Source organism: Haemorhous mexicanus, chromosome Z (genome assembly GCF_027477595.1).
Source record: "Haemorhous mexicanus isolate bHaeMex1 chromosome Z, bHaeMex1.pri, whole genome shotgun sequence".
NCBI lineage: Eukaryota > Metazoa > Chordata > Aves > Passeriformes > Fringillidae > Haemorhous > Haemorhous mexicanus.
The window spans coordinates 69,820,212-69,844,480 of NC_082381.1; the positions used below are offsets into that span (position 1 = coordinate 69,820,212).

At 34.9% G+C, this 24,269-nt stretch overlaps 1 protein-coding gene across 10 annotated transcripts in view; it reads right to left on the minus strand.

Moving 5' to 3' along the window:
* The window catches only part of IPO11 (importin 11), a 78,432-nt gene that overhangs the window by 40,073 nt on the left and 14,090 nt on the right, over positions 1 to 24,269 (minus strand). For 9 of the 10 annotated variants that reach the window (XM_059836400.1, XM_059836393.1, XM_059836396.1 and 6 more), the window contains 16 exons: positions 22,810 to 22,882; positions 19,373 to 19,576; positions 17,582 to 17,714; positions 16,548 to 16,606; positions 15,699 to 15,747; positions 14,434 to 14,504; positions 12,884 to 13,076; positions 11,937 to 12,089; positions 11,629 to 11,672; positions 10,658 to 10,748; positions 9,381 to 9,428; positions 8,627 to 8,732; positions 4,605 to 4,731; positions 2,616 to 2,649; positions 2,394 to 2,434; positions 1,225 to 1,341 (listed from right to left, as the gene is read on the minus strand). In XM_059836400.1, coding sequence (XP_059692383.1) covers positions 1,225 to 1,341; positions 2,394 to 2,434; positions 2,616 to 2,649; positions 4,605 to 4,731; positions 8,627 to 8,732; positions 9,381 to 9,428; positions 10,658 to 10,748; positions 11,629 to 11,672; positions 11,937 to 12,089; positions 12,884 to 13,076; positions 14,434 to 14,504; positions 15,699 to 15,747; positions 16,548 to 16,606; positions 17,582 to 17,714; positions 19,373 to 19,576; positions 22,810 to 22,882 — 1,543 coding nt within the window. The remainder of the gene's footprint in view (positions 1 to 1,224; positions 1,342 to 2,393; positions 2,435 to 2,615; positions 2,650 to 4,604; positions 4,732 to 8,626; positions 8,733 to 9,380; positions 9,429 to 10,657; positions 10,749 to 11,628; positions 11,673 to 11,936; positions 12,090 to 12,883; positions 13,077 to 14,433; positions 14,505 to 15,698; positions 15,748 to 16,547; positions 16,607 to 17,581; positions 17,715 to 19,372; positions 19,577 to 22,809; positions 22,883 to 24,269) is intronic. The other variant, XM_059836401.1, reaches the window with a different exon arrangement.

Here is a 24,269-nt window from a genome sequence, read left to right on the forward strand (position 1 = left end):
CTGAAGTAACTTCTGACTGCAGAGTAGTTTGAAACACACATATTACTTATGGTGACACTTGTGTATAGCAATCAAGCTTATGAGTAAATAGGACACAAAAAATGTATAAAGCTTGATACGCAGAGGTATTTTCATATTAGTACATTCTTAACTTAGACAGGATACTTAAACAGCATTCTTTAAAAGCAGAAACAGTCGTTAAAAAACCCAAAACAAAAACATCAAAAACACAAACAAACAACTGAATAACCTCTGGAGTCACTGAGCCTTTGAGCAGAAGTTAGACTTTGTAACTTTCAGAGATTTGTCCTAGCCTATATTATTTTCTGTTATGGTCTTCAATACTAAAACATTAATCTATTTGTCTTTGAAAGCATTTAATTAGGAATTAATCTAAACATATTCAAGGGTTCTTTCTCAACTTGTTCTTAATGCTGCTTCTCTAAACTGCAAGGAAATCTGCTGTCATGTTGACTTTTTCTACAAGGGACTATTACGAAAGCTTCATCCGGCTCTCAGACAGCATTACTTATAGAAAGACAAGATAAATTCAAAAGCATGCATTATCTCTGTCCTTAATACAGTAATACTGAAAAAAAAAACCTAAACCAAACCCACCACAACAAAAGCTGAGACAAAAGGAGCCAATTATTCACTGTTTAATTCTGCAAAACCACCTTCAAATTCTTTGTGTAAAACCTGAAGCACATAACTTAACACTAAAGTACTGAGAATTCATAATGTGAATTTGAAACCTGTCATGCAGTTAAGGAAGTGCTGTAGAGGCAATTCTGACCCATATCAGTATCAACAAGAAAATACAAAGTCAGCTGCACACTCCCTATGAGTGCAAAGCATTTTTCCCCAAAAATGCCTTTTCTAATATGTAAAATAGATTAAAATATTTGTTCAGATATGAGACAACTAGAATAAATCACAAAAGAATAAAATTGCAAGAAATGCCACAAGATATAGAAATCCTTTGATACTCTAAAAGCTGATTCAATACAAAAAATACATTACTTACATAACTTAAGGCAAAGTAAGTGAACATTTTATACAAAAGATAAATTGAAATTGAAAAGAGGACCAAGTAATGCCAACAGTGCAGGCATCTCTGACAACAACAACCAGTCAATTAATTGATGACATTTTCCTTCCACAACAAGTCCTCCTCCATGTTCTTAGGACAAAGCTAAAACTGAAATATATATTAAAAAATACCTGCATATTGACTCTTTCAATCACACAGGACAAAACATGAAGAACATGCATTTTGGTGTCACATTGTGTTACTTCCTGAAGTAGCTGAAAGAGCAGTGTAAACATGGACTCCAGGTACTAAAAGAAAAATAAAGAACCATAGATTAGACCACGCAAAATATAACTAGTCACATGAACTGGTAATTTTCCCATGTGATTAAAACTCTAAGACAGCCATAACTTTGAAAACACTTACAAAGTGTGCAAAATGTTACTCTTTCACTTGCAAAAAACACATTACCCAATCATTGATTAAACAAGGTAAAAAAATTCAGATCTACCCCTACATACCAGTTTAAACATGATCAGTTTGAATGCATACCATTTTCATGTTTTGGTAAGTGTAAATGTGATTTCACAGGTAAAATAGGCTGTCTCTCCAGAAGGAGGACTTTGTTAGAGTCAAACCAAAAGTACAGTCATCCAGCTTTTGGGCCAGTAGATAAAAGTTAAATATTGAACTGAAAAAGACATCTTAGAAAATTCCAGTGTTTACAGTCTAGAGGCACTCTGCATTTTGGTTTGTTTGTTCTCAAGAGAGTTGAAATTAACATGGAAGTCAAAATGAAATGAGGAAACGCATCTGCTAAATCTGAGTGATCAAAATAAAACTTTGGCATACTTATCTCTTTCCACTGTTTACTAACTGAAAATAGTAACGACCGTGGTAAAGAGCACAAATACAGGAGAACCAGAAAGCGGTGCCTTTTTAAGGCATTACTGTAACCACAAGCTGTATTTTAATATTTTTAAGAAGGAGCAGGTTGGAAAGTACTGCATGAAACAGGCATGAGGGAGAGCCACAGTGGTGTGGAGAGGTATTTGTTAGATACAGATTTAATATTTTCTTATCATAAAGAAACTCACTATCTGGCAACACCCAGTATATAAAGCTCTAAACACACTGCTATGAGGTTGTAATAGCATAATACTAAAATGTATCTACATATTAGCAACCTTAACAGTAGCAGTATGAGTATATATTTGGGTCTGTGAAGACTTAACACACAATACAAACATGCACACACATCAATTACTAAACAATGCAATTAAAAATTAAATTGGAAAACATTTTTTCCTGCTTTTCCCTCTGTATTTATCTACTCTTCAGAATATATAAATGCTCCTACCGGTAAGAACTGGTCAGTTCTGAACTCGAAGTCATCTACAGGTGAACAGACGTTAAGGAAAAATAATACAGTATAATGATAGATACCAAGACTCAAATGAGCGAATATTTCATGGACACTCAAAAAATAAAATGTGAAGAATTTTGTAGTAAGTTTAAAATTGACTGTTTTCCAGTAACTCAGAATTAAGAACTAATCAAACAGCTTTGCAAATAAGGATATTTAACTTCAGTGTTGTAGCTGTCTCAATACGGACCTGAAAGAGAAAAGTCAAGAAGCACCATGCATACGTCCATTAAACATTCTGATTATCCACAGAGTGTCTGACAATATCAAATGATGTGATGTTTCAGCAATTGAATCACTCTCTGTGTTCTATCATCCTCTAAAAAATGTAGTTATAGCTCATTTTAATTCACTTTCATTTTAGTATCCTTTACATTTTATTTGTCATTGCTAAAGTGGTAGAAATTGAAAAAGCTACTCAGGCAAAACCTTCAAGGACAAGAAGTAATTAAACAAGAAGATATCCATCTAGACTGTGATAAAAACTCTTGCAACAGAGGAGCAGTTTTACTTGGAATTATCTCACAGAGGCAAGAAGCACAGAATCGAATAAACTCAAGTTACTGTTCTTCCTGTAGATGCTTAGAAATGTCTTAGAAAGTAATAAATATAAACAGCTGACAGAGAAACACACTCTGGTCTGCAAAAGGTGTCTTTAGGAATCACAGAAATTATTGTTATGACTGGCAATTGCTAATTTATATCTATCTACTAAACTAGCAAAGTTCATTTATTGTTTGTTTGGGGTTTTTTTGTGGGCTGGTAGCCCAGTTTATTTAAAAACAAAAATAAAATAAACAATAGCAAAACCAGCATCTCAACTTCATCTCACCTGCTGGTAAACTGAAGTTGTAGCTTAAAACTACAGATTTGCACTTAACAGTTTAACAACCAATGCCATTTACCATTTCCTGTTAGCAGGTAGCTTTAATGCCTTAATAACCACAGAATCACAGAATCATTATGGATGTAAAAGACCTTTAAAATCATCTAGTCAAACCACCAAACCAGCACCACCATCACTAAACCATGTCACCAACTGCCATATCCACATATTATTGAACATTTCTAGGTGACTCCACCAGTTGCTTGCCAACTCTTTCAGTGAAGAAATTTTTCCTTATGTCCAACCTGAACCTCACTTGATGCAGCTCAAGGCCAATTCTTCTTGTCCTGTCACTGGTTGTCTGGGAGAAGACATGGACCACAATCTCCTTTCCAGCACTTGTAGGGAGTGATAAGGTCATCCCTGAGCCTCCTTTTCTCCAGGATAAACACTCTCAGCTCTCTCAAAAACTCCTCACAGGACTTGTGCCCCAGACCTGCCCCAGCTCCACTGCCCTTCTCTGGACTCTCTCCAGCTCCTCAGTGCCTTTCTTGCAGGGAGGGCCCAGAGCTGGACACAGCACTCGAGGTGTGCCCTCAGCAGTGCCCAGTACTGGGGACAATCCCTGCCCTGGCCCTGCTGGCCACACCATGGCTGATCCAGGCCAGGATGCCATTGGCCTTCTTGGCCACCTGGGCACACCCTGGCTCATGTTCAGCTGCTGTCACCAGCACCCCCAGCTCCTTTCCAGCCACTCTGCCCCAGCCTGTGGCACTGCCTGGGGCTGTTGAGACCAAGGGTAGGACCCAGCACTGGGCCTTGTTGAACCTCACACCATTGGCCTCAGCCATGATCCAGCCTGCCCACATCCCTCTGCAGAGCCTCCCTGCCCTGTAGCAGATCAATAACCCACGCTGCTTGGTGTAATGTGCAAACTCACTTGATCAATGCTGTATAGTAATGGGACTAGTTAAAGAATAACTCAGTTCTATCTACATTACTTTATAAATCACATAAGACATTTCATAATTTTATTCCTATGAAAACCAGATTGTTGCTCTTGGAATTCATTTTCCCATCAAAGTCATCACTTATTGAACATTTTCAAGCCTCATTTAATGTATTTGACATTACTGTCCAGTATATCCACAATTACACATCACCACATCTTCTGAATGGTTTACATTTTGCAAGACACAACTGACTTTAAGGCATGACGTCATGAAATTCTCAACCAAGTGTACACAAAGTGAGGTATTTCTGTTTCATCTGGGGTTACAACAAACGTGTAGTCCAAAAAATTAGTTATTTATGCTTACCACTAAGTCACGGTCTTGAAGCAAGTTACAAATTGCTTCATATAAAACAGGTCTCAAGTCTGATTTGAATTTTACAGAAATCCACTGTCCAATCAGCCATATTACTCGTCTGCGTATTGGTTTATACCTTTAAAATTAGGAGGAAAAAAATTGCACTTGTTAACTCATTACACTAGTTGTTATAGAATCCTTTGACGAAAAAGAAATCCAAGAATCATGATGAAAATATTATTGCCCAAAACAATTAAAAGAGTTTTTTAAGATCAACTACAGTGCAAAAACTGAACTTTCCATTAAAATTCTTCACAAGAAGGCTCAGGAAAAAACAGCTTAGTCTGAAAAAGATAACTTTCATCCTAAATGACTGAATTTTGAATGTCTCTCTAGAGATACAGTTCATTCTGCATGCAGCACACCAATTAGAAAAATAAAAATAAATGTTACACTTACTATTGCATGGTATCTACTCCTTTCATTATAGTTCCCAGCAATTCCCTTGATATTCTGTTTATGCTCAAAAATTTTAAGTCAGATACAATTTAAAAATGCAAACATAAGGACTGCACTACAGCAACTGTCAGAGTAGTCCACTTCATCAGTCTACAACTATTCTAAGAACAGACATTATCTAATCTTGCACTAGTGCCACAAGGGCACAAATCAAACAGCTTTAGACTTGATAGGAAGAACAAACCAGAACAATGATTGAGAAAAGCATTTCACAGAGCTGCTATTTTTCTCTCCTGATCAAAAACTCATTTAAACTCATTTGTATGTTTAACTTAGAGACGTATAATGTTAAGAAAGATGAACCATATTTAGAGAATTTTAGCTAATATATTGTTATCATAAATGTGTTTTTCATTTGAAGAATTACTGCCTTGTAAGCCATCAAAAAGCCATTTAAACTGAAGTTATTGAGGTTTCTCTACATTTAATAAGTGTGTTTCATTAAACAGTCCCACAACTATAAGACTACAAACACCAAAAAAGAACATCTTCAGAGAACATAAAAGTTGTGGAAATGGCATATATAAAGCAATTCATTAGGCTGGAAGACATATCGAATGAGGAATAACAGTCCAGTGTTGCTTTATGTTTACTGAGTGGCAGTGAAGGATAAATAATGCATGCTGAAGCAGGATTCACACAAAACATTGCCTTATTAATGCACCCTTTGTTTTGTTCAAGAAGCTGTGATAATACAACTTTTTTTACTCTTAGAAGGCCCGTATCTGACGCATTATCTTGTAAGCATCAGAGTACTTAAAAAACTAAGTGATTTTATTGAGTTTTATATATATATATATATATATATGTATTTTTTTATACAGACCACTATCACATAAAGAAAAGTTTTAAATTATATGATGTAAGTACATAACTGTGCTGACAGCTAAGGTTTTCAGGTCTGGTCGTATCTGCTGTTCAAAACATATATCCTACCTCTGCATCTCTATATTATTTCTCTCCTCTCCATGGTAGAGAAAATACCGCATGTTTTTGAGATTTTTTGGGGTAGGTGTATTTGGGTTTTGTCTGGGTTGAGTTTTTTTTTTTTTGTTTGGGTTTTTTGGTGTTTTTTTCTGGGTTTATTTTTTAATATTGAAGTTTCTCATAGGTGCTCATTTTTGAGATCCTACTTTTTCTACATTCACTGTTTCTGGGAAAAGCTTAGCTTTTTTTTTTTTAGCTTTTTTCCAGAAGATTAGCTTTTACAAAAAGGGCACACAGTGACTGAGCGCAGGTCCACCACTAAGCCTGGTGGACCTAAAGCTCACATAGGAAAAGTGATCATATTCCAAAATAAGGCAACCTCTGCTGCATTAGTCATAGGACAGCACCTTTAAGCAGTCTGAACTGCATCAAGTATTCAAGTAAAAAGTACTTTACTTTCTCTCTCAGGAGGAAATGTTGCTTTACAAATGAGCAATTGCAAAAAAAAAAAAAAAAAAAGGTATTCAGTAACATACTTTCATGTTACGGAAAAGTTTCTCATTAATCAGTACAAAACTAAGAATCATGGCAGTGCACTATTTCTAAATATCTTTTAGCACTTTTTTTTTTAATTCCATAATTCTTCTATTACTGTGGTCATGGTTAACGGGCTTAATAACAAGAGGTAAGGAAAGATTCAGAGAAAACAGAACATTGCAAACTCTACGCTCACTGTTGACAACACATGGGTTTGTGTTTCCAAACATCAACCAGTTCTGAACAAGCAGACTGGTAACCACAGGACATTCTCTAGGACAGCAGAGGATACCCTTCAACCCACTCAATCTGAACTGCAGATGTATTCCCAAAGCTGCTGTTAAAGCAGCAGCACATTCAAGCCATTAACACTGCCTTCCCTTATTGCCATGGTGGTCTCCTATGATGAAGGCAGTAAAAGCTGTTAAAGTAAACAGGGCTTCAAAATTCCAGACAACTTCTACTGCAAACTTTTGTCCCCACAGGAACTTCATCCTGGGATATCACAAATGCCAACCAAATGGTTAAATCAGGTGTCTTCCTGACTGTAATACAACTGTATCAACGCCACAAAATTTGTCAGTTTTACTTATGCTATATGGGTGAATACATAAAAATGCTATAGCCAGCATGGGCTTCTAAGATCATGGCAACTTTATTTAGAGACTGCTGCTGGAGGAGCTCAACAGCAAATGAACAATCTTACACAAGATCTTCCATTTTTTCCTGCTCTTCTGACATTTAGCCTAATCATTAGAGTATTTGGCAACTTGAAAATAGTAAGTAAATCTTAGTTAAAAAAAGTCTAATGAGAAGAATAAAAGCATTAGGAGACAGCAAGTAAACAACTGTGGCAATCATTCTTTGAAACTAACATAAGGTTATACATCCAAAAATAAGTAATTAATTTTTTTAAAGTTTATTGTAGTGGAAAAAAGCATTTTAATATTTTAAGTTAAACTCTACAGGAAACTGAACTCTGTAAATAGAACATTTAGAAATAAAAGAGCTGACTAGCAACCCATTATGGAAAATGATTTACAATTATGGAAAATGATTTACAATTTATAGTAGCTCCTAAGGGTATAAGGAAACAAATTAGTTTATGTTTCACATAAAAATTGCCACTGCTAAGATGAATTGCAAATGTACGAGAAAAACACAGTAACAGTCTTCAAAGGACATTCGGGTCACTGCTGATGACTGTGTTGAGAAAAATAGGGCATACAGCTTGTCTGATAAGGATTAGCATGCACAATAGTGGTCACTGTCCTTCCCCTGGGGACTGAGCTTGAGGGAAAGGGAGGAACAGTGTCTTCCAGACAGTTACAAAGAGCGACAGCTCAGTCTGTACTGAGATGCCAAAAACAATCTTTCAAAATACCCCATGATATCCACTGAACAATAGGAGGTACTCGTGTGAAGGCCATACAAGTGAGGGTGACCTTGGCGAGAAGGAAACACCACAGCAGATTGACTGTATAAAATTCTTCATATAGAAGAAGCTGCAATCACCCACACTTTACAACACAACCCAAACCCTTATATCCCCTCTTTATTGCAGCAAAATTAACTCAAGAGAATTACAGAGGGCTTGTATTTAAACTTAAAAAGAAGAACAAATCACTATCTTGGCTAAACTACCATTTTACAGGGACGATTTTCACAGACTTCAGTTGGACTTTGTTGCCCAGAGGATTCCAGGGTCTCTGGAGGCCTAAATACCTTTTTTTAAACAAGTAAAAGTGGTTATCCTGAGAAGGTTTAGTCAACTCTAACATATGCAAGAAGACAGACAATGTACTTCTACAGAACCCTGAAGTATTCACCACATACTAATTTAAACGTGAACTGTCAAGAACACTGTCACTTCTGTGACTGCTATCAGTAATCTGTATGCACTTCACATCTCTCCTCATTTAGTGGATATGTTTTAAGGTTAAGTATTTTTCAGCTCAGCAATTATTAGGCATGTCGTCTTATCAGATTTGTATCAACAGTTTGCATTTAAATGATGAAGGCATAAAAAAAAAAATCAAAGTGTTTACCTGTCATGAGAAACCTGTAGTTCTGCTAATAGCTGATTTTTAAACCATTGATCAAAATCCACACTATCAAATAGTTCATAAGCAGCCAGTCCAACCGCATTATACACTAGGGAAAAATGATAGTTATGCTTATTGTTTACTTCAATATTAACTTTTTAATATTAAAAAATCAGATTAATTTAATATTCAAACCACATTTTTGTAACCTGAACATAATAAAGAAAACAAAACTAAAGCATCTTTCTTTAGATAGTTTTATCAGGTCACGGTGAAAGGAACTCTAGTGCAAATTATTAGTAAAAGAAAGACACTGTGGAAGAAAGGTTAGATTCTTAAAATTAGCTAGAACCCAAAAGAACAATGAGGATCTTATTCTATCATCAAGGATGGTTCCATTAGAAACATTTATTTTCTTTTGCCATAAAATCTCTTCACTTGTAAAATGGACAGTATCTCTATTTTCTTCAGAAAATACTGAAGGTTATTTACTTGGCACAGCAGAAAGAATAGGACAGTAAACAAACAGATTGCCTGTTTCAGAAAAAAGCCAAAAAGCAGTGTATTTTTTACATAAACATTTTTAAAAGTGAAGGCCAACATCAATGAAAGGAGAATTAGGATTTAGGTGCCACTTTCCAAATGACTTTTCCAAAATTAAAAAGATCTTGCAAATTCCTCATGCAATTTTTAAGAAGTAAAACACATACACAAAAGTGGCTCTATTACTTCAAAGATAAAGTAAAACTTAATTTACCAGCATCTTTAATCAGTATAGCGTTGGTATCTTCCACATTGGTAGATCCTACAAGCCAAAGTTAAAACAAATAAAAAAGTGTCACTTAAACAAGGAATGCAAGCAACTTTGCACTTAAATGTTTTAAGAAAGGAAGACATGCATTAGGACTGCTTTCACTGCTTTTATTCAGTTTACATGTTCACTCATTTCAGTTTTGATACTTTGTTCAGTGACTATATCAAAATCAAATTTCTACTTTCACACCCTATTTCTGACTTACTTTTTTGGAGACGAACATTTTTAATAACAACATACATGTAAGTCAGAAGCAAGTATTTTAAATGAAAATACTCAAAACCTGCAAATTGCAGACAACTGTCAACCACACAGTACTATGTCCAAAAGGGTCCTAGACCTAGTTGCCTGATTTTTTATATATGTGTGCCTTAAAGTGAGTATTTTTTGAAGCCATCCCAAAACCTACGTACACAAAGTACTTTATGAACAGATTTTGTGAAGTCAGAAGCCACTTTCAGAAAATGAGTATTTATTTTATTTTCATAGAATGTAATGATCCTTTCTGATAAGCTCAAATAAAAAATATTGTTAACTCAACTAAAAATCTGTGGGAAACAAACTGAGATGAACTGACAGGGGGAAAAGCCCCACTCCCACTTATTATCTTTCCTGGCTTAGTTTAGGGGCAAAGAACCATAAGGTAAAACAAAGAAAATATTAATCACTCCTCAACCTATGAATAATTCAGTCTTCATACAGAAAACCCATAAATTTTTTAAGCAGATTCTTCAGATTTGGAAAGTCATGTAGACTCTACAAAATGACAGCATAACTTAAAGTTTTTCTTTTAAAATTTTTTCTCCCCCCAAGATTTTGGCAGAGACACAGCATGAACTGCCTTGCAACATCTGAACAGGAAGTTCCCAACTAAAAACAACCCAAAGAATTCATTAAGCTTGGGAGTGGATCACTCCTGAGAAAGCTTGAAACCTCATAAAATTAGAAATGCCACAACATTTGTCAATTATCTAGAATAGTTACAATAAAAACCAAAGACCCATTGGGACTTCCTCCTCCTAGATAACACAATGCATTCCGTTATGGTAGGTTTAGAAATAATTTTAGAATATTAACACGTACTTTAAAAAAATACAGAGTGAATGCACTATATAAAATTAGATGTTACAAGGTCTAATTTTTTAATAGTTGGCAAGAATATGTTATGAATGTAAACAATTCTACATTTTATACTTCCCTTATTTTTTTTAATAGCTTACCTTGTAGACTGTGAACCATTTCTAAAAGAACTGGGGTAAGAGTCTGATTATATTCATGAAAAATATCAATAAAAAGGACTTCCATGCATGGCTGAAAAATTAAAAGATCTGGTTAGAATCTATCAAAATAAAGGCAAGTAAAATACATTTTATGCTAAAATTTTAAGTGCTGAATACCTCGCACTGAAAGTCACAATTTAGAACACAATATATAGACGCAAAATTAATATTTTAAGAAATACCACTTTTTTTCTACTATACTTTGTGCTTAACTCTAGCAAGAGTTGATGGCTGCATCTATATCAACCAGTTCTGTGGCAGAAGAACAATGAATCTGTGGAGAGAAACAGCTGGTGCTGTACCACCAGCGACTACACTGTAGGGATGTCATAGGTTGTTGGTGCATTGGCTTAGTGGCTCTAGGCCAGGGACTTGGACAGAACACCATTTTATGACCAGAATATACTATGTGCACCATACTGGGTTTTTCAGTTTTAAAATAAAAAGTAATCCAGCAAATAAATTTTGAGATCTTTCTGCAAAGCAAACCACAGCAGTTACAACTGGGAGATACACTACGACAGCATATTTCTGATCTGAACATTAAATTAACTAATAAAATAATTAATTAACTAATAAAGATGCATCTAGAACTTCACTCAGTATGTCTACTGACAAAGTCATAAGCGTTTTCATTAGTTATCAGTTGAAGAAAAGAGACAACTTCTGCTGGCTTTAACCAGATGCTACATAATTCAAATGGTGGATTCCCTCCCTCCTAAAATATGAATTGTATAGACTCCCATGTATTTCAGCAAGTTTGAATACTGAAAAAAGAACAAAGTTAAATTTTACTAAATCTGAAAAAACAAAAGGATTTTTTTTTTCAAATATTATCTGTCTTGGTTACAAAACTATTGAGAATAGCATTCAGGAATGTTTAAAAGGTTTCTTTCAAATTGAACACTTACTCTGAGACTGTACTTCCAAGAATCTCCTCCAGTCTCTTCTACAGCTATTATTCCACAAAGAAAAGAAAAAAGCATTATTTCAACTATGGTTCAAATAAAGTTTAGTGTTAGGTTGAGAGAGGGTATCGTAGACTACCAAGAAATATTTTATTACAAAAAGTATGTGTAGAAGGAATATATGTCCAAGAAGACTGCAGGAAATAAAATGGCCAATACTGCAGCAGGCAATTTGTACAGACAACGTGGATATGAAGCACTTATACAAATATCTAATTACACTACTACCAACTACATAGCCTGTTTCTTACTGAAGCTTTCTGGATCCTCTTCCCACATAGTCAATTCTTCCTTTGTCAGCAGGAAATAGTGAGTGACTAATCTCCTACATATTTCCATTAGTGTTGGGTATGTGAAAAAAGCTGTCTTTATCTTATGTGCTTCAAGAGTTTCAGGACTGCTGTCTGAAATAAAACATGAAGATTTCAGATTACAATTAAGTGGCTTAATGATCAAAGACTAGTCTAGTAAAATTAGAAATTCAATAAAAAAAATCTTATCCTCTGAGAAAAACAGGAAAAACTTATTTTCATGGCAGACTTTCATTGACTTTCAGCTGATAAGACAGGTTTTTAAACAAGTAATCAATTCTGACACATACCAGTATGTATATAGAACGTTTTTTTCAAATTCATAGAGCATGCTAATTGTTATCTAATCACTACCACTTGTAAAACTAATGTGAAAAGTCGAGGTATTTTTTAATTCACACATACAGCAATGTATGAAGCTTCAAAATGAAACAGTCCTACAAAGCAAAACATATTAACTCCTCTATATTCAACTGCATCTCCAACCCACTGTGTTTCTGTATTTCGTTGTACAGGTATTAGTCAATTACAGAAAATACACCATTTTATCAAACATATCTCATGGGAAAGATGCAACAAACTGGTTGATGAAAATAAACCAAACTCTATACCTCAGTACTTTTTAAAATTCGTTCAATGGAAAATAAAGCAACCAAAAAAGAAATTATATTTGTGCTCCTTCTGCATTTAAAACTCCTTTGGAATGTCATTACCTATATACATTAATACTTTAAAAGTTAAAATAACAATTCTCAATATAGAGGTAAAGCCATACATATTTCAACTATTAAAAAGTTAATAAAGGAGTTTAACTATTGAGAATGGCTAGCAAGACGTAAAAAATTTCTCAAGACATAAAAAATTATTTTAGTAAATAGTGACAGTACCTTCAATATTTTTGGATGGTTTGTATGCATAATTTTTCACAATCATCTTAATGAGATTCATGCATTGTACAATAAACTGCTCAAATACAACTCCTTCACCAGCTTCTGTGAAAACATAGCTTACAGAGAACTCCAGTGATCTCTGAATCAAAGCAGTGAATGAGAAAGGATGTTGATCCAGGAAATCCAAAAGCTTAAAAAAAAAGGAATTAGAAACAGAAAAATCAAAACACTTTTAGTGAAGTCTTATTAAGTGCTTTAGTAAACTACTTATCAAAAGCAGGTGACGATTTATATAAAACTATAGAAAACTGAACATGAACAGGAAATCAGGAAGAGATCAGTATCAGCTATTAATGAAGCATCATTTAACGGCAAAATTCTTGATTTTGGTTTTGAAATTACTTTTTTTAAGTACGAGGAAGAATATGAATTTTTAAATGGACCAGCTAACTAGTAGTAAATAAAATATATCAGCCATACTTAAAACAGTGAGTATTTCAGCAGATAATTCATCCCTATTGGAATCAGTGTAAGCAAAAGAAGTATGAGGGCTATATAACGCGTCCCCCACATTACCAATGCAGTACAAACACCTGCTTCCTCAACTTGGCTTTTTCAATTAGTGATCTAAAATACACTGGTGGATTCCTTTAATCTCCTTTAGTACTGCAAAACTGCCTAAACCTATATTCTTGCATGTGAATTTCTACAGGTGGTAGATTAATCAAATTTACTTTCTCTTCAGGTCTGTGAAAAAAGATTCACATTTGCAATCTAAGTACTATGACAAAGACCAAAAATAATGTGTCAGAGCATTTTCAACTCAATTTTGGTGAAGCTGATAGGTGCTTTTTACTTCTGATAACTAGGCTGAATATTTAAAATACACCCATGGCCTCTAGATAGAATCTGAAAATAATGGGAACTCTATAGGTTTTGTAACTTAAAAAAAAAAAAAGAAAAAAGAACAAAACCAAAAAATAGACCAAGTGTCTACGTAACATTACCTTCAATACAATATGCATTTAACACTTGCACAGAATCAGCTAACAAGTCCAAGTGTATCAGACAATACAAGCCTCAGAGGGCAAGACAGTATGTTGTTAATTTTCTTTTGATTAATTAGTGTGGCCAGTAATTCCACAGAACTAACAAAGCCATAGAAACAGCGATCTAGCTACCTATGAAAGGTATTATGAAAAGCCTATCTTTTCTTTATTCCTTAATACCAGTACCATTGTTTACCCAATGCTTCCCAAACTCTTCTTTAAACAAATCCTAGCTATATAATTTACTTATGGAATGCAATTAATTTTGTTTGAGCTAAGAAAATGTACTCTTCACTGCTGCAACTTAGAACAGCATGAGTAAACAGAAACCCTTTTCTTCAAAAATACATCTCATAATAAAGAAGTCTCAAGTTACAGTATCTTCCACTTCTTTGAGAGGTCTGATACAGAATCACTTTAAGGCATGTAAGTGTCAGGATGGGGACGGCTCCTCCAGAAGTATAAACTATGCAGTAACTGAAAGGAGATTTTACTTACCACTTTAGTGAACAGAATTATGGTCTTTTCTAGACGATCTCTGCATATGCTTTCTGCTCTTATACTTCTACCTGGTAAATCAGACATTTCATGACTATCATTTTTAAGACTTTCATTTTCTTTCTGGATAGCTAAGTTTTAAACAATTAACACTGGAGAACTTAATCTCTTAACTATAGTAAAAATAAGTTAAGCCTGAAAAAAGTTCTAAGGCAAAATAAATTCCAAATCAAATACAAGGTAATGATTGGGAATAGAAAATCTTAAACTGTTTCTCTCAACTGTACTGATATTCACTGCACTTGATCAGGCTATAAAAATTGTGAAATCATTACAGAAAATTCTATGATAAAAGGCAGTTAAAATAACACAAGCAAATGCTAGTGTAGACAAAATATAATTATGCACTGAAAATATAAAGATGTCCTTTTAATAAAACTGCATACTATTATGTGCTTTTCTAGAAACTCCACCTTAAAGAATAATTTACTATGAGCATTAGAAAACACTGTGAATTAGGAAAAAAAACCCCCAAAGTTTTATTAAAAGAAAGAAAAACCAGAAAGGACCATATTGAAAGCATACAGGCAGAAACACAATTTAACAAAAGTAAACACTAATCCTATAAGGTTGTTGTACCTGCATTTGCAAAACAAACTACTGATCAGAAATGTGGAAATGGGAAGGTTCAGCTCAGTTCTTGTCTTAGGACACAGAAACCTTAAAGTCCTCATATTGTAGGGACTACAATAAACACCAAACTTCAGCATGGGATGGCCTTCAATTCCTTCTATTCAAACTCTGCACCTTTCTTGTCAAAAATGAAAGAAGAGCCAAAAGGAGCCTGACTGTAGTATAGTGAAAGTGGCAATTGGAGGCAGTTTCCATCTCTTCTAAAAGCCCGAGTCAGCCCTCTTACTGAAGTACAGTCTCCTGAACCCAGGAACTTCACCCAAATATCGAAATTACATATAACTTATTTCAAAAAAATCTTTCCTATTCAGTTTAGACATTTATTCTCGTAAAAAGTGTTGTTGAAATACAACATCAAATACAATTTTGATGTGATTTTAGTCCACTGATACAAAAAGACACTTTTACTGAATTCTTCTTTAGTAGTTTCAGCAGAATTTAAAAAAAATAGTGTCAACTGATACAAAAATACCTTGCACCTAAATGATTATTGATGATGCACTAGCCTGTATATTTTCATCCAGCTTCCAACATTTAACAACAAATACAAAGAAAAATACTCAGATACTTACTACACTCCAGAAACTGTTTCAGCCGTTCAAATACGGCATGTAGAAAACCCTGAAAAACAAACATGTCTTTAAAAAGTGAAACTTATTCAGCACTGTATTATGAGAACAAAGTTATGTCAGACTAAAGTTAGTTCTTATGTGTTACCAGCTCAGACATGACCTCATAACTTTGAACTGAACTCTTTAATTATTTTGAACAAACAATTTCTGCAAAAAATTAACAAGTAGCTAGCAAGCAGATTGCACAGATGATCCAAACTGACTTTATCAGCACCTCTTAAAGGCATTGCAACTCTAGGAGAAGGAAGGATAGGTAACTACAGACATGTCCTTTAAAATATGCTTATCTAGTTCTACCCTGTTCTCAACTTCCTAGTATAGGCTGTAGGTCACAGGTACTCAATTTCTCCAGCAAAGAGGCAGCACTGGAGGTTAAGGAAGGTGCTTGGGTTTCTTTGTCTGACCCTACCCTCTCCATGGGCTGCAGACCACAGGCTTTCATCTCAATCAAAAAAATGAGATAGGACAAGCACGGCAACAAATTCATTACTTAACAAAATGGTTTTAACTGGGGGGAGGAGAGCACATGTAAGACATCTTTCAGTAAGCAACACGTGTGGCCATCATGTGGTATGTAAATTGGAAAGGATGTCTCTTTTTTAAACAAGATGCCATTAGTGTCATAGATTTTAGAATCTACCAAGGATCTGAGAGCCCTTAGCTGATAGGAGGACAACTTTGAGAGGATGTTGCTTTATCTTCCTTTGCATAATACAAATGCATGCCTTTCAATGATTTTCAGGCGTAGCTCTAATAACACCTGAAATCTAGAACTAGAAACACACTTACCATCACCTCTGCATTCCAATGAGGTTCTACAAAGCCATGGACCGTTAGTTTCCGAAGCACTAGGATAAAGAATTACTTGTGTAGCTATTTATTAGCTCTTGTTTCAACAGATTTCAGAACACAATTACAATTGCACTTGTCATGCCTTTCTTTCAACTCAGTGCTTTAAAAAATACACATAATTTTAGGTTCCAGATGCCTCATCCATATCTAACATTCACCTTGTTGAAATTACTTTAAAATATATCTTGTGTCTTTTAAAGTATCTACTTGCGTGAAATAATGAAGAGAACTTTTCAGAATTACTCCATCAGGAAGAATTCTGCCAAAACTCTTAAGTATTCAACTCCTGAAAGATCCTGCAGTAGTAGGAAAAGGGCCAAGTACAGTCAGGTAGGGCACATAAGCTACTTGTAAATTCTCTCAGGTTTATCACGGCCCATAACCCAGTAAAAGCTGCACTCTGCATCTTCTGAAACAACTCAGGACATGTATTATTTACATTGCAAGAACTGCATACAAAAATCTCAGTTGTTAAAAGCAAAGTAGTCAGGATATGCATTTACTCCACTCATAAGCCTGTGAGCATCAACCTAAGACATAAACTAACTGCTAAGGCTAGCTTTTCACTGGACACAGGGTTAACTTAATGGAATGAAACTTGTAGCTCAGCCTCCTCAATTGAGTGCTAAAGACATGTAAGCCTAAATTACAACACATGTAAGAAAACATCCTATTGTGCTGCCCACCTTCCAGTCTCCTAGACACTGACTCCTTACAACATGCACAATGGAGTGCACAGTTTCTCACATACTGAGAAACAAAACCACTAGTCTTGTCCTTCTGCATGAGCAATCTTCCTTCTGCCTTGCTAACAGTACAGGTAAAACAAACCAAAAATACAGTTATTCCCAACGGGAATGGCTTTGTGAGAGAATGGGAGCTATGTAACAAAAAACTTTTACACATTCCCTGTGAAGAAAGTTACTTGATTCCTTACACTTAACATCCTTACACCAGTCTAATATTATTACCTTTCAATGACAACAAGGTCCTTTCTAGTGAATTTGCAGCTGCAGCTTCATCCCCTGTACAAATCTGTTGTAGGAATGTATCTGTATGGTGATTCCACAAGGAACATGCAAAGCTATAAATACTTGATGTAAGCTGCAAAAGGAAGATGAAGAATATTTTTTTCCCTGAATTTTGCTATACCATAATAAATCCATAAATTTTAAAGGCTGGTTTAGACTATTAAAATATTTAATCCAGCTTCTTCTATGTATCACGGACCACAATGTTTAATTTGCTTCTTTGTAATGAGTCATACTAAACTTAAGGCATTTTCCAGAAAAATACCTTCCCTTAATTTAAAGATGTTGGTATCTCTGACTACTTGGGTCTATGACTCTCACCTTAAAGAAAACTATTTAGGATTCCTTTCTTACCTGATTTTCAGTAAATACAGCTGCTGGTGCATAATATGGTACTGCGCTTCCAAAAATTACCAGCTTTCCTTATCACCTCTTCTCCTACAGACAAGCTGTCCATCTTACAGTTAAATTAATGTCTAAATCAGCTTACTCTGGGACACACTAAGCAGTTACAGGTGCAATAGTATTGAACAATGCCTACGCCAAAACTAACTTTACTTCATTGATAGCTACAAATACTGACTTTTTCCCTCATTTTTTTAAAAACACAGAATGACAAATAGTTTCTAACCAGGCAGAACTGAACACATTTCAAACTTAATTCACATTACAGTTCACACACAGTGCTTAACTGATAAAGATTTCTGAATTACAAACAGAAGATGAAGGTTTTCTCAGTTATGGTAGCAATGGATGGTTTCATAATTACATAAATCTGCATTTCGTCTACTGCACCTTGTATCAATGGAGTCAAAAGCAAATGACATGTTTATATAGTTGCTCTGACTGAGTAAAGGTTAGTAAAAGTCCTATTTATGAGTCAGTCTTCAATGCCTCAGACTCCTGATGATTAAAATTTCATCTTATTGATGACACAGACAGAAATTTCTACATAGATAAGTAGGTAAACATCCATAAATATCCATAAACAGTCTTCATTTTTGGTACTCACTCCTTCCTTTAAAATGAAGGAATAAACTAAAATTTAAAAAATTCCAGAGTAATGTTTGGATAAAATGTTTAAGTCACTCAATTCAGTTAACTGGACTACATTGTTGCCCAGCTCCAAATGGGTTTGGAGATGCATGACCTACAGCCAAAATTACATCTGTGTTCTAATCAGTGGGTTTTTACAGTGGAGAATGTAATCTGAATGACACAAGATTTGGCATTTGCATTCATATCTTGCCTTTTAATTAATCTGAAGAAATGGCCTGTAAAAATCTCAAACACATTACTACTGATAATAAAAACTAAAACATGGTAGTATAGAAGTCTAAACCCCAGCATTTCTTAAAGACTATACTGACTTAAAAATTCAGAACACACTTCCAAAAAAACTCCACAAATTCCTAGAAAAGTAAGATCTTGTACATCATAAGGCTGGTATTCAGATACTGTTCTATAGATGAAGCTCAGGATCTTTACACAAATTAAGATAAGGTTCAAGCTGTATGCAAAATTAATAAAGGTCTCAAACATCTCACCCAGAAACTGACTTCCAGTTATTCCACAGTACACAGATACCCACATCATCAGAGCATTTCTGTTCCAAGGGTAGGTATCTAAGTCCACAGACAGGCCATTAATGCCCTGCCAGCTAAACTCAGGAAGAAGCAAGCACGTACAATACAGTTTGCACGCTCTGCAATACTGCATCACATTACTTACATCATAGAAAAGCTTCCTATCTGCAGCAAGCCGTTTGGATGCCAGGGTCTTTGTAACATGGTAAAACGTAAGTAGTGCCCTGTGTTGTTGAAGATCATCCTGTACCTTCACAGATTCTACAAGAGTGGGTATAAGTTCTGGCCATTGCCTTGGGCAGTCCACTCTGGCAACTTTAGCAATCAGTACAGAGATCTGAGTTGCTATCTGAAAAAAAAAAAAAAAAAACCAAACCACAGACACTACTAAGTCAAAGGGCATTTAGGAAATGAATAATGACAAGATCCATTGCCAAGTAAAACCTGAACCAAAAAAACCTAGAATGGATTGACAGATTTTTGCGTGCTTTTTCTCAAGCTGTTTTTAAGTTTGCTGAATGCAAATAAATGTGAAGAAAAAGTTTATGTTTTAGAAAGTATTACATAAAATACTAAACTTAATACCTTGCTTAAACTTTACATGAAGACCAGTAATAATTTCTATTTATTCTAGAAATCACATAAGTGAAGAAACAAATATCTGGGAACCACTTTTTACTTAGTGATCTTTTCTATCACTTTCTATGAACATACACTGCTGAATACATATTACCCATAATTCTGCTCTACCTGACTTCTAGATAGAGCCATTCCTAGGCCCAGGAACACAGATGTGTAAGCCTAAGCCCCATCCCAGTTACTGTAAGTGAGACTCTCTCTTGCTCCAGATCCTCAGAACCACAGGCCAGGAGCACCTGCACTACTCATACCATCTGACTTTGGTTGCTAGGCCCAAATCCTACTGGCACCAGTCTTGCCAGCAGCTGGAACCTGGTCCTTGGAGCACACATGCATGATGAACAGAGTGAGATCACACAGTAAAACAGGTAAGTGATGCAATCAGAACACAGGACAGGCAGTGGTCATCAGGGTTTGTTCAGACACAGGTACAGACCACCCATGGTTTACACATGACTGCCCCTTCTAATGCCCTCCTTCTGTCTATTCCACATTTGGCTCCTGTGCAACTCCATTCCCCTAAACATTCCTTAGCATATTTCGTATGTTTGCTCAAAATTCTACCTCAAATATATAAAAATTTCATATTCTTGTTTTCATTGTTCTTATCCCATTCTAATTCTTAGGCTACCAGAAGGAATCCAAGCAATTTACAAGCCTATGAGGATAGAGCAATGCCCTTCCTCTTTACTGGTGCCTGAGCTGTTTCATCTGGAGTCTGACAACCCCACCAAGCTTTCCACAATATTTATTCCTACCATGCTGCTTAGTGAGAAGAATTGTTTCAGGAAAATGATGTCAGTGTTCACAAAGAAAAGTTGGGAGTCCTACTTACTACAATATCAAATTGCATCAATTGACATAACCGGGGGAGCAAATAAATTCTTCTCCCTATGTGATACAAGAAGCAACCTCCCCGGAAGATCAAAAGTACTTTTATCTGGAGCACTGGCTTTTTAAATGGGGAGAAAGAAGAAGAATTTGCTGTCACACATTTGAAGAAGTACTTTGTTCTACTGGTCCCTCCATATGCTAAATATCTTCAGAGGGCATGGAAATTACACTTTTAGCAGATGGTATGTTCTCTTTTTCTTCTACACCTCTCCTGGATGTCAAGTTGTATCATCACATCTCCATACTATGCCTATTTCTCACTTTTTTGTGTTTTGTTTCTATACAAGAGTCATAATTTTTCTGCCTTCAGTGATGCAAACAGCATAGGCAGATAGCAACTGTGTTATGAACTGTCTGTGACTGGAAAAGTGCAGTTATCAGTAACACAGGATATCAAAACTCAGACATATCAAGCAGGCTGGGAACTAAACGAAAGATTCACTGGAAAGGACACCTCAGGATACCTACAAGACAGATTGGGGAACAAGGGGAAAGAAAGAGATATGGACTCTGTAAACTTATTTCTATATCACACATAATTGTTTGGGCAATTATTTAGACTGCTGCAAAAAAAACAAATAAAAAATCTCCACATCTTAAAAAATAACATCCCAAAAAATATCACAAGGACATACAAACCAAAACATGAAGCCACTAGTCTTTAAAATGTCAGTTAAAATGTCCCAATCTCAACTGCAACTATAGCTGGAGAACTGTTCATCAGCAGTGGCATTCTTAACTATGAAAAATGCTATGCTGTCATCTTAGCAGACAAACTGATGAAATACTAATGAATGTATGGAAAAAATATTGATAAAAAGTTTTGTTTTGCAAACAATATAGTTAATATTAGTTTCACAGTTAATTTACCTATTAATATGTGCAAAAAACCATACAAACTTCAAAATTAAATATTTAATAAATTATTCCACCTAGTAGAAGCATAAATGACACACACTATGATTCAGCTTGACATACTTCATAGCTTTTTTGGTTAACATACAGAAACAAGTAATATTTGTCATATTGTTTACATTGAAACTACACTTGCAGAACAAATTTTAAAACACTTTATATGCTTTTTTAAAAATTGCATTTGCAATGAAATGTTTAGCTCTAGTCAAAACTGTCATTTCACAATGGGCTTCTACACAGGCTAAATTACCCTAATTTTGATAAAATGCTCTAAATTCTAGAAGTTACATTAATCCTGTCAAGAAATCCCAAGAAGTTAAAACTGAACTGTCTGCAGAACAGAAGTTTATTCACAATGCCTTTTCTTTTCAATCTTAACCTTATGCCTACCATTTCTGTATTTCCTTGACAAAGTTTAAGACCCAGCTCAAAATATTAGCAAATACTTCCTTGCAGAATTTTATACTTACATGATGAAGAAGTTATCAAAAGTAAGACTGATTCATCTAATATGGGCCACTAACATCAGTTCAGTACTCAATGAAATAATAAATTCTTATTCTAATCAAAATCAGAGCTTACAATTAGTCACTTTATCTAAGAAAAGACACTATCACACTGAAGCTTTATTAAACTTATTTAAATTCACTAAAATGCTATAACTAGACATGTGACAGCCATACTGCTTAGGTGGGTTTATACAGCAGCAATCTCAATAGCTTACTCCTGCTCTGCCTCTGCCACGCTTCCTTGCATGGCCACAGTGGGAGTCAGACAGGAGAACACACACAGCTGAAAAAAACCAAAAATCACTCAGGGAAAGGTTATTTTTCAGCTACATCCATTCCCTGAACTGTTTCACCAAATGGTTGCATAAACAGCAAGGGACAACAAACTGACACTGCAACACCAAAATAAACAAACCACAGAGACAAAATATTGTTTCCAACCAAAGTGGTTCTATAATTCAATGAGTTATGATCTATGGTATAAGATCTCACTTCAAGATCTGTCTGCAAAGCACTATGTAAACTGCAAGTTTATTATTATAATTAAATACTTTGTAAAGAAAGAAACCAAGAGATCTATCAATACAAGCATTTCTTGGAAGAGTAATAAACAATCATCACTAACCTGATTCACTGGCTCATTAAAGTTGGTAATAAGTCCAGCACGCAATGTAGTTTTTTCTTCTTCAGAAAGAGCACTGCCAGGATATATTTATTAAAGTGTTATTTATTTTCAGTTAAAAAACTACTATCAATTCATTTGTAACTATCAAAAAACTATCAAAACTAACAAAAGAACATCCTTTGTTCTTCCACTATCTCAAGTATCCTTAAAAAGAGAGGAAACAGTGAAAAAAATACTTAAAAGGCATTTGAGTCTCACATTCTGAGACCTGAAGGGACCTTTTTAAAGATAAATGGCAAAAGAGTTGACAGACTGAGATACACAGATATATAATGAAAGAACACAAAAACTGTACAAAGTACAAATGGATTGCTCATAGGCAATTGTTATATAGTTATTACTGACAGAATTGAGGATTTGAACATGAATTTGCCCATGTATGCTAATGAAGAATGGCCAGAAAATACCCAGAATAAGGCAATCACCATATCAGATGACAGCTCTTTTTGTAAAAGTCATAAGTCTTTTCTATTACAAATCCTTTTCTATAGGAAAGTAATATATTTACGCTTAGAAGTACAGATTCTTTGAAAATTATAGCTTTGTGTGAAAAGTATGTCGATACATTCTCCATAAAGTGCAGGGGAAAAATTCTAAGCCATAAAGGTTAATTTTCATTCAAGTGCAGCATTGTGTATCTTAATACTTAATTTTAAGTGACCTCTATCAGTTTAAGACTACAAGTTACAGTATGATATCACTCCTGTATTACTTCAGATATTATATCATTAATGCAATTTTCTTCTAATTTCCAAGCAGGAAACCCAACACACTGCTCTAAAAAAGGTTTTGCTGGTATTCATAGATTATACTATTGGGGAAAAAGAAAACCAAAACCAAACTAAACAAAAAACCCCAACAAATTTTCATCTACTTATAGCACCTGGAAAGCTGTTTCTTCTTCATAAAAAGCCTGTAAGTTTTCGTACAAGGTTGTTCAGATGAAAGTTTCACCTAACATTGCAATGACTTAGAAGCATGCAAACATCACATCTCAGTGAAGGCTAGTGGCTGGAAATTAAGATTAAACACACCAACACAACTACTTCCTCTTGTCTGACCTCAGGCACAGTTATTAGCCAACTAGTTTTATATACTGAGGTTTAAAATTATATTGAAAGCTCCCAAAAGCTTAGGTTTTACTCTAATCTAGACAAATGCTAAATATTAATCTCAAAATAATACAAAAAAAGAGGCAGGAATTGCCGTGAGAACAAACACTGGCAAAAATATTCTAGTTTTCACTTTCCTTCACCCTGCAAAAACACAAGTGCTCACTATTTCCTAGATCAAAGACTTATCATTTGAAGTATAGTTCAAAAGGGGGGCAATTCACTGTTTCACTGCTGACTCAGAACTGTACACTAAGTCTTATTTTCCAAGGTAATTATAGCATTCAG